The sequence below is a fragment of the Plectropomus leopardus genome, chromosome 11, assembly GCF_026936395.1.
Source record: "Plectropomus leopardus strain MGB_pleo_1.0 chromosome 11, ASM2693639v1, whole genome shotgun sequence".
NCBI classification, from domain to species: Eukaryota; Metazoa; Chordata; class Actinopteri; order Perciformes; family Serranidae; genus Plectropomus; species Plectropomus leopardus.
In genome coordinates this window covers 32,438,914-32,450,110 of record NC_142186.1, presented here as the reverse complement: position 1 = coordinate 32,450,110, position 11,197 = coordinate 32,438,914, and the positions used below count along the sequence as shown (strand labels likewise).

Here is an 11,197-nt window from a genome sequence, read left to right as displayed (position 1 = left end):
ACACTCACAAGCTTAAAATCCAGCTCTTGAATGTTGTTGGATGAGATCTGAACTCTTTGCACTAAATGTATTGAAAGAACACATTGGTTACACGTGTTTGAGAGATACATGCTGGTCGTATTTACATATGCAAACGCCTCCTTTATAGGTTGGTTGCACAATAAATATCCTCACAGACCATTCACTGACCACTGTTGATGATAAAAAGTTTTTTTTTCTCTCCTATAATCTCATCAGCCTCCTCTCTGCACAAAAAATATTTTGCAACCATTTGCAGAGAGCCTTTAAGCAACCAACTGGTCAACATTTACCTACTTTACTTTTAAACTTCATGCATATTTTTTTATATATGCAAATACTACAGTGCTGACCTTTTGAAGAAGGTGGTTGAAGGAATGAAAGAGGGACTGTGCTCATACGATCAGAAAACATCCTATTTTTATGCAAAGACGCAAAACAACAAGCTGCTGAGGAAGTTCTACTTTTTATTTTGATGTGACGAATGAAAAGGGCATGTTAATCAGAGTACGCTCTGCTGCATGTAATGAGAAAATGAACTGAATGTTATTTTTAAGTAGCTGTTTAAACTCTGTGGTGGGAATATTGTGCTTCTTTGGGAATAAGGGTAAAAACTGGAGTATTCTGTGCATGTAAATGTAATCAGTGAGTGACAGTGACAGTTTGTGCATCAAATTCATAAAATTTAATGGCAACTTTTACAATTCAGTGCAAAGATATAGTGATATGTAATTAACAATTAAGTTGAATAATCATGACTTTGTTCATTTGCAAGTCAAAAGATGTGGAAGTCCAAGCTCAGCCTTTATTTGCATGGAGTGAAGATGACCTTTTAGTGAGTACATATCGACTTTGGTGCTACTTATTGAAATATAGCAATTTAAATGCAGCTGAAATAATTGTCATATGTAACAGTTGTCCAGACAAACTAGCTGGGTTTCAGTTACAAATTTGCACAAAACTTAAATGATATTTTTGAAATTTCGATAAAACACAACATTTAAAACCCTCCCAGCAAATTTAGTATAATTTCAATCAATCAGTCCGGGCAAGAGACAACTTAATAATAGGTCATAAAATGAACAACAAGAGCATTTTTAAAAAGAGCTGGTAGTGACAGTCAGTTAGTAAGACACTTAATTCACCAAGTACTGTGTACAAGGCATTTTTAGTGCAGGTGTCAGTACAATTAAAAAGTAAGACAACAGAGTAACTCCAAAAAACTCACACAGCAAACAATCCTCGATATGAAGACACACGGCCATAAAATAAACACAGCAATTAAAAAAACAGTTCAATTAATCTGCTATAAGGCTGTTTTTGGTACATGCAAACCAAATGATTTTTTTGCTATTCATTGCTCACAGTTAACCACAACACTAACCGATGTGTAACACGCAACAAAAAGCCTGATTGGGCTGCAAGCATTCAATTCGTTTTTCGCTCACCTTCCTCAACATTTCTCGATTGAGAAACGTCATTCAAACATCAAAATGTTCAGCTCAATCAGGACAAGGGCGAGTTACCGATCAAAAGAATAAAACAGAAACAAAACTGGCGAGTAGAGAAATACAGAAAGCTAAAATACAAAAACAAAACATGTAGTAATAATAAAAACAATAATAATAATAATCAATATAATAATAAGCAATATCTTAACTGGCTACTTAACTCTCATTTTCTAAAAAATTGATTTACTAATATTTTAATTCGGAGCATTACTTTTGGCCAGGAAAGGACAAAACAACAGTTAAAAAAAGAAAAAGAGAAAAAACAGGAAAATAATTAACAACACAGAAAAATTATTATGTAATTTTGTAGGTTTGGAGATAAAATTTTTTAAAAAATTAAAATGCAGTGTGATTCAGTGAGTTCTTATTTCTCTTATTTTTTGGGCTGAATCGTCCACTGCAGCTTGACGTCAGTCCATCCCTGGCTTTTTAGCACGGCATCCAGCTGAGGAGAAATAAAATATACAGACTTTATTTATTTTTCTGTACCAGCAAACTTTGTAATTTCCCATTATTCCCAACCCGTCTTCAAGAAACAGAAAGGTAAAGACTTGTACCTGCTGCAGGATCTGGGTGTTAGTAGCCGGATCGGTCATGTCAGCGTCAGTCTCAAGCATCAGCTTCACCGTGGTCTTCAATTTCAAAACTGAACAACACAACAAACATGCAGCCACAAAACAAAGAGACACATACTGTTAATTTTAATGGACAGAACCCAAAATATATTTTTTTGCTTTGCAGTGAACAATCACCTCGATGGCAGATGAAAGGTTTCTTCAGCTGACATCTGTCGTCCTCCCATTCATGTTTGGGATTCTCCAGGACACAGAATTGGTCACCACGATAGTTATTTGGGCTCCCGCTTGTCCAGGATGTGAAGGAGCTTTGGGTCTTGTCGGACCAAGTCCACGGCACTCGGTACAGACCAATCCAAGTTCGAGCCATGGATGGTATCACAGAGAAGACCTCATCGTTTTCTTCGCTGCTCTCGATCGCAGCTAAGTCCGTGTAGTGTTTTCTGCAGTAGTCGCGGGCAGCATACCACATTTTTGGGCTTGAGATGAACACATAGGTTTTCTCAGTTTGGTTTATCTCTGCAAGAGACAAAAGGCAAACCACAATAAATTATTTCCATTACTGAGTCGCAGCTTCTCATAGTGAGGGCGGGTGAGGTGGATTCAATTTGACTAGTTTGCTATTTTTGCACACTGTGTAAAATTTCCTCATATTGAATATCTTTGTGTTTTCAGGCAAACATTGTGACGATTTTATCCTGGCCTCAAAAATAAGATATTTTTACTTACAAAGAAATTCAAAATCATAGATACTAAAACTGATTAATCAATGGAGATAATTGTTAAACTCCGTGCAAAAATGACGTTAGATGATGCCAATCGTGTGCAAGACGAGCTCTGAGACGCACCTGCAAAGCATCATTTGTGCATCTGAGACATTGTGAAAAAAAATCATCTTTTCTTACCAGTGTAACAAACAAAAGACCTGTCTGACTGACAGGGCGCGTCATACCATCGTCCATGAGTGGTCATTCCCACACAGTTTTCATTTGCATGGCTACTGGCTGGTTCATTTGGATCCCAGTTTTGGTAACCAGTTTTGCTGGTTTCATCGGTACTTGACCATCTCCAGGAGTTGGCGTCGTTGCCCATGTTCTCCTTCCAGGATTTTGGGTCATCATGCAGTCCGATCCATGCCCATGAATAGGAGAAAGTGGATTGAAGCCTGCTTTGATCATCCGCGCTCTCAAAGGTCGCCAGGTCGCCGTAATACATTCTGCAGTAACTCTGAGCGTCGGTCCAGCTCATTTCCAAGTCGACATAGTAATACTCCCGCAGGGGGAAGTGAGAGCAGGAGCTGAGGCTCAGTCCTGAGGGTGGATGAGAGACGGCAGGTTTAATATTAAGTGAGTAATTTGAAAGAATTGAAACAATTTAAGGCTTTTAAAGAAAAAAAAACTGAAATATGTCTGTACAAATTTCCAACTAATATTGTTATACAATAGCATTAAATCCAAGAAACTAGCGCTAACATGTTCTCATCCTAGGTCATCACACTTTTTGCAGTGGACTGCTGTGTCTGTATTTTACGCCTTAGGTGTCCTTCTGCGTCTGCCGTTGATGTTCAGGGTGGCGTGATGCTGCATGTTGTTTAACACTCTCGAATTACTGTTGTGTGCGAAACCGACACGTTTAACTCTATTCTCTGCACATGAAGTACTTTGCACCATGCACTTTATGTCATCCAGTTTACAGTTTACTACCTGCCAAGGCATTATGGATGTAAATTAGCAGTCATGCTAACTCAGGCATATTCACATTTGTTTTTTATACTGATGTTCATTAATATGCTATGAAATAAATAAATCAATCACAATACTGTGACGTGGTGAGTCTGAACTGAAAACCAAAACACATATTTGGTCCATGAAACTATGTAAATGACTTGAACTTACCAAAGAGGAGGAGAATCAGGGTCACATAACGATCCATTTCTGATTTTTTACTGCAAATAAGAAGAAAATGAGTAAATAGAAAATATAAAACCAAACTCTGAAAACTGCTCTTGGGATTATTTTACTGTATTTGGTCAGTATTCATGATTTGGTGATTTGTCCAAAGAAGTCCAGACTTCACATATAAAACTGAGTTCAGTTTTCACCACAATGACATGTATTTGGGACCTGCCACATCTAAAATAAAGCCATTCAAATTTAAAGCTATTACGTTAACAAGTTATCTAAATAATGCAAAACCTCTCCTATTTTCAATTATAATGTTAATTGTCTTTTGACTTGCAAATCATCAAACAGTTCAGTTTTTTAAAAATATTCAGATTTCAACTATTTAATCCTTTGAAAACTGAGCAAACTGGCTTGATTTCTCTCAAAAACATGAGAGGAGAATATGAGCAACAAAAGAAATGACAAAAAAATTACATTACAATTAAAATACAAGAAAATTATTAAAAAAATGCATTTAATTAATAGATAAATATAGAAAAGGTTATAAAACAAGCAAAAATGCAAAAGGAATGGGAAAAGTGCTTAAAATATAAAATTTTTCTAACATTTTTAAAAATGTAATTATGATATTCATAAACAGAGTTTTTCCATAGACGTTCAAAATCTACTTATATGAAAGCGATGTCGCTCCAGGTTTTAAAGGATTAATTTCAATGTTAACAAAAGAAAAAAGAACATCAGCGAGTTTTTAATGCACATTTCAAAACTCACCCTCTACCAGCTCTTACATGAACAGTTATTATACTCCTTCAGGCCTTGATTACTGGAAAAAAAGCAATGTAAAAATAAGAAGTATACTCACAAATTTAAAATCCAGCTTCTGAATCATGCTAAATGGTTGAGATCCAAACTCTTTGAAGTCGATCCTCCAAAATTGCAGAGACAGAAAACAATGACTATAACCTGCTTGACTAATTTGAAGAGCTCGAGAACATTTTCATATGCAAAAATTATCATTCGGTCAAGTCGTCATTTGGAGGTTGGCTGCATCTTAAATGTCCTTCTCCTGTCAGATCGTACATGACAGTACTGTTGATTTAAAATGTTTTATCCTTATTTATTTATATCTTTTTTGTTGCAGGAATCTCATCAGCCTCCTCTCAGCATTAAAATAAATTATTTCATTTTCCAACATATTTTACAACCTTGCTGCATTAACCGGGATTGAGAAAAGTTTATTTTCACAGCACGTTTCAAAAAGAGGGCCATTCAAAGTGCTTTAATCTAAACATAAACACAGTAAAAGAAGAAACACAAGAAGTATTAAAGCCACAAGATGCATTTATTATGATCCAAACAGACTGCCAGCATTTGAATGCTTGTATCTTTATCTAATTGACAAGAAACAAAACTCTATATGCTCTGTTACAAATATAAATCTTCTTTCAAAAACATTAGATGTAGCCGATCACCTTCCCTGCAAACATGTGGTACATGACATTTGTATTTAATTTTTATTTTGGTCAAGATCTGGAATGAAACCCATGTCTATTAATGTATACACAAATAGTGCTACTGTGTGAAAAGTGTCAAATGTTTTGGAAAAGCATGAGCAGGACGACAAAAGTACCATTTCAACTCTTAACCCTTTGCATTAAAAATAAACATCTCACCACTCAGTAAATGAACTGGTCACTGTGTATCAACAAGCATAAAAAGTACCTAGTGGCATGTCCAGAGGGTTATGAATTGAATAAAGTTTTTTTAGTTGAACTTTGTATTATTTTACACATGTTGAATATTTGTCACAGGATACTGGGAATTTTGGTTTGGGAATTGATAAAGTTGCACAGATTAAGACATTTAGAATTTTAAGCCGTCACAATTCACACCAACTGGGTAGAAACAGGAAGATTCAGAGTGACGGACGTCTGAACTGACTAATGGTCACAGTGAGGAAAATTGCTGTCACACCTCAGTTTATATGCTGAAGGATAAAGTGGTGATTTATTTGGATTTTTTAAGTTTAGAAAGTGACATGCCTTGAATTTTTTTGTAATAAGCCATGCCAACTTTAAACAGTCATTACCAAATTTCATGCACTAACTAAGTCATGACCCGAAATGTTGCAACCCAAATTTCATACGAATCCCTGTGGCTGATTATGAGATATTGGCGAAGCTCAGACAAACCATCTGCATATGTGCACCGAATTTGGTTACAGTTGCATAAGCCATTTTATATTTATAATTATTTATGCAGAATGAAACTTAAATGACAAATGTTTGAAAATACATAACTTAAAGAAACTAAAGAATAACATAACTAAAGAAAACTTCTGTAATACCTTGGCTATGATGACCACACAACATAAAATATTTATGAAACATTTAAATATTTTTGAAATATTCTCCACCGTTATGTCCTCAACTCTGCGCGTCACTCTTCTGGTGGCGCGTGCACGAAGAGTCGCAGCAAAATGACACAATGAGAAATAAGAAAATAAATGTTAGAATGTAAATTTGACTTCTTATATTGTTTTTGTTTCCTTATTTGTTCAATTTTTCCTTTCAAGCAGATATGAGAAAACATATATTTTTTCTTTTAATATGTGGTTTTTAGAGAAAAAGGGAACGAAATTCTCTGGTTTTTTTTTTGGTTTTTTTTTTTAAAGTTTGCCAGATGGAATTGGATGATCTTATAAAGGGATGGAGATTCATATATAATTGAAATAGTTGCAGATTATTAGATCAATTTAACTCTACAATCATGACAGTTTTTCACACACACAGACACACACACACACACACACACACACACAAACCCCTAATTACCTCGTATTATATTCTCATGCTGTATTTGCTGACTAGCAATCACCTGCATAAATTATTTGATTAACAGCAAAACAAAATCCCTCTATCAGTTTCTCTCATTTTTTGGGCTGAATCATCCACTGCAGCTTGAAGTCAATCCACCTCTGACTTTTTAGCACTGCATCCAGCTGAGAAGGAATAAAACATACATACTTTTCATTTTTCTGCAATAAATAAACAAAAATGAAACGAGGAAGAAGAGGAAGACAGAGAGCTGTACCTGCTGCAGGATCTGGGTGTTAGTAGCCGGATCGGTCATGTCAGCGTCAGTCTCAAGCATCAGCTTCACCGTGGTCTTCAGTTTCAAAACTGAACAACACAACAAACATGCAGCCACAAAACAAAGAGACACATACTGTTAATTTTAATGGACAGAACCCAAAATATATTTTTTTTCTTTGCAGTGAACAATCACCTCGATGGCAGATGAAAGGTTTCTTCAGCCGACATCTGTCGTCCTCCCATTCATGTTTGGGATTCTCCAGGACACAGAATTGGTCACCACGATAGTTATTTGGGCTCCCGCTTGTCCAGGATGTGAAGGAGCTTTGGGTCTTGTCAGACCAAGTCCACGGCACTCGGTACAGACCAATCCAAGAATCAGCCAAGTGCGGCATCACAGAAATGACCTCATTCTTTTCTTCATTGCTCTCGATCACAGGTAAGTCCGTGTAGTGTTTTCTGCAGTAGTTGAGGGCACCATACCATGTTTTTGGGCTTGAGATGAACACATAGGTTTTCTCAGTTTGGTTTATCTCTGCAATAGACAAAAGGGAAGCCAGTGTAACAATAAACTGTCTTTTCTGCTGCTGAGTCACAGCTTCTCATAGTGAGGGCGGGTCGAGGTGGATTTAATTTAAATAACTTGCTATTTTTGCACACTGTGTAAAATTTCTTCATACTGAACATCTTTGAGTTTTCAGACAGAACAAAGATTTTTTTATCCTGGCCTCAAAAATGAGAATTTGTTTCCATGATCAAGAAATTCATAATCATAGACGGAAAAACTGATTAATAATTGTTAAACTCGGTGTAAAAACAGCCTTAGATCGCATCATCAAGTCAACGACGAGCTCTGAGATGCACCTGCAAAGCATCATTCATGCAACTGAGACATTTTGTAAAAAGAAAAAAAAAGTAAACAAAAGCAAACAGAAAGTAGACAAAAATCTTTTCTTACCAGTGTAACAAACAAAAGTCCAGACTGACTGACAGGACGCATCGTACCATATTCCCCGATAGTTAGTTATCGCACAGCTTTCTTGTCCGTTGTTATTAGATGGATCAGGCGGATCCCAGTTTTGGTAACCAGTTTTGCTGGTTTCATCGGTACTTGACCATCTCCAGGAGTTGGCGTCGTTGCCCATGTTCTCCTTCCAGGATTTTGGGTCATCATGCAGTCCGATCCATGCCCATGAATAGGAGAAAGTGGGTTGAAGCCTGCTTTGATCATCCGCGCTCTCAAAGGTCGCCAGGTCGTCGTAATTCATTCTGCAGTAACTCTGAGCGTCGGTCCAGCTCATTTCCAAGTCGACATAGTAATACTCCCGCAGAGGGAAGTGAGAGCCGGAGCCGAGGCTCAGTCCTGAGGGTGGATGAGAGAGGGCAAGTTTAAATTTCAGGGAGTAATTTGAAAGACTTTTAACAATTTTAAAGGGTTCAAAGAGGAAGAAAAACATTTGTTTCCAACAAATATCTTTACACAAAAGCACTAATCCAAGCAATTACAAGTTGTCATCCCAAGTCCTCACATGTTGCTGCTTTGCAGTGGACTTTTCATATTACGTTTTTTCTGCATGTTGACGTCCAAGGTGCCACGACGTTGCAAGCAGTTATGTGGAAACAACACAAGAACATAGCAACCAACTCTAAAATGTTAACACGAGTAGTTAGGATTAGGGGATGGAGGCGCATGATAAGGTGGAGAAAAAAAACAATTACATTTGGATGCCAACACTGGATGTAAAAGTTTGAAGTTTTCTTGAACCCATCCACCACTCCCGCCTGCTCTATTGGTGCCTTCGTGCTCCTCATACGTTGTTACAGACAGCATTTCAACCTGATGCTATCCAGTAGCATCCACGGAGTATCATGTGGACGTGACAGGTTTCGTCCAGCCACGCCGTCAACTGACGCTGCCCATCCACGTATCATGCTGCTGTGGCAGGTGCTGTCTGGCCATCCAGTGGTGTAAAATAGCACCACGAACGGCTCTGTCCGCCCGCGTTCTGAATTGATGCCGTCAGCATCGTACGTGTAAAGCACTGTTTAAGTGGCAGTATTTGATGACTTCTGAATAAGAAGGGGCTGGATAACTGTCACTGTTTATTTTTTTCACTACATTAACGTTGGCTACACAATGTTGAATTTCCACCTGAATGATGACAGACAAGCTGGCCAGTATTTCTGAAACAGTAGGCGGGTTTTCATTACAGATTTTTGCAAAAATTAAGAGATATTTTTTCAATAAAATGAATAAAACAAAACTGTGGTGAATGGGTTTCCACTGAGTGATGTTAAGCGACCTCCTCTTGCAAAAACACTCCAGTAACCATGGCGATGGATGTTCAAAACATTATCAGGTTAATTTTTATTGCAGCCACCGCACGAGCCGTCATTATCTCCAATGGAAGACGTCATAGGCGTGTTAAGCTTGCAAAAATGGAGAAGCAAGCCCCTTATATGTGGGAGCAGTCAAGTATGAGGAATTTCTGGGAGGTGATAGTCCATGATTTCACAGGAATTATGGATTCAAAACCTCTGGATGATCCGCTCAACATTTGAAAAGTGATGCAATGCAATAACACCTCTTTCAAGTTCCTGCTGACAAACACATAGCCATAGTCACCATCATGTGACCGATAAAAGCCAAACAAACGTGTTTCCATGACAGTTTGGCAACATTTGGCTATTTCGAATTGCCTGAAATTTTTATCTTTAGGCCTTTTTTATTATTGTGATCCAACAAGATTACAATACTGTGGAGGGGTGAGCCTGAACTGAAAACAAAAACACACATATGGGCCATGAAATTTTGTAAATGACTTGAACTTACCAAAGAGGAGGAGAATCAGAGTCACGTAACGATCCATTTCTGATTTTTTACTGCAAATAAAAAGAAGAAAAGAAAATGTAACACCAAGCACTGAAAGCTATTCATGGGATTATTTTACTGAATTTGCTTAGCATTCATAATTTGGTGATTTGCAAGTCCAAAGAAGTCTTGAGGTCAAATGTAAAACTGAGTTCAGTTTTACCACTTTGATGTGTAATTGGTGCCTGTTTCGTGTGAAATAGTCAATGAAATGAAACGCTCATCTGTTCAAAAGTCATTTAAATAATTCAAAACCTATCCTAGTTTCTGTTGTGATGTTTAAACATCTTTTGACCAGCAAATCATTAAACAGGTCAGATTTTTAAAATGTTTCAGATTTCATCTATTTAACCCTTTGAAACCTGAGCATCACTTGATGTCTCACAAAAACATGGGAGGAAGAAATGAGAAACAAAAGAAATGAAAAAAAATATATATCAAGAAATTGTGTTTATAGCACAAGAAAACGATCTGAAAATGCATTAAATAAATACATAAGAAATTTAAATAAATGTAGAAGAAAGTTATAAAACTAGAAAACATGCAAATGGAATGGGAAAAGTGCGTAAAATATTATATTGTTTTTTAACAGTTTTAAATACGTAATTTTGATATTTATAATCATACTTTTTCCATAGACATTTTTCCATACCTTAAAAAAAATCTAAATCTACTTATATGTGAAACATTTATCAAATAGCTACCTTTTTCTGATGTGTCTGAAAGAAACTGCATCAATTTGCTCAGGATTTACAGATTAAATACTTGTGAGAGGTGTCTTAAATGATTAATTTCAATGTTAACAAAAGAAAAAAGAACATCAGCGAGTTTTTAATGCACATTTCAAAACTCACCCTCTACCAGCTCTTACATGAACAGTTATTATACTCCTGCAGTCCTTGATTACTGGAAAAAAAGCAATGTAAAAATAAGAAGTATACTCACAAATTTAAAATCCAGCTTCTGAATCATGCTAAATGGTTGACATCCGAACTCTTTGAAGTCAATCCTCCAAAATTGCAGAGACAGAAAACAATGACTATAACCTGCTTGACTAATTTGATAAGAGCTCGAGAACATTTTCATATGCAAAGTGTATCTCAGGATCAAAGTCGTCATTTGGAGGTTGGCTGCATCTTAAATGTCCTTCTCCTGTCAGATCGTACATGACAGTACTGTTGATTTAAAATGTTTTATCCTTATTTATTTATATCTTTTTCGT

At 36.6% G+C, this 11,197-nt stretch overlaps 2 protein-coding genes across 2 annotated transcripts; both read right to left on the bottom strand.

Annotated features, from left to right (window-relative positions):
- Positions 1–680: 680 nt before the first annotated feature.
- On the bottom strand, positions 681–4,975 carry LOC148188318 (macrophage mannose receptor 1-like). The gene is made up of 6 exons (XM_088084905.1): positions 4,871–4,975; positions 4,000–4,049; positions 3,010–3,414; positions 2,282–2,623; positions 2,087–2,175; positions 681–1,974 (listed from the first exon to the last, which is right to left on the bottom strand). The coding sequence occupies exons 2-6, from the start codon at positions 4,034–4,036 to the stop codon at positions 1,903–1,905; spliced, it is 945 nt and encodes a 314-aa protein (XP_087941031.1). The 5' UTR covers positions 4,037–4,049; positions 4,871–4,975; the 3' UTR covers positions 681–1,902.
- Positions 4,976–5,331: 356 nt separating this feature from the next.
- Positions 5,332–11,021, bottom strand: LOC148188317 (secretory phospholipase A2 receptor-like). Its single transcript, XM_088084904.1, has 6 exons — positions 10,921–11,021; positions 9,937–9,986; positions 8,062–8,466; positions 7,297–7,638; positions 7,102–7,190; positions 5,332–7,009 (listed from the first exon to the last, which is right to left on the bottom strand). The coding sequence occupies exons 2-6, from the start codon at positions 9,971–9,973 to the stop codon at positions 6,938–6,940; spliced, it is 945 nt and encodes a 314-aa protein (XP_087941030.1). The 5' UTR covers positions 9,974–9,986; positions 10,921–11,021; the 3' UTR covers positions 5,332–6,937.
- Between the last annotated feature and the right edge of the window lie 176 nt (positions 11,022–11,197).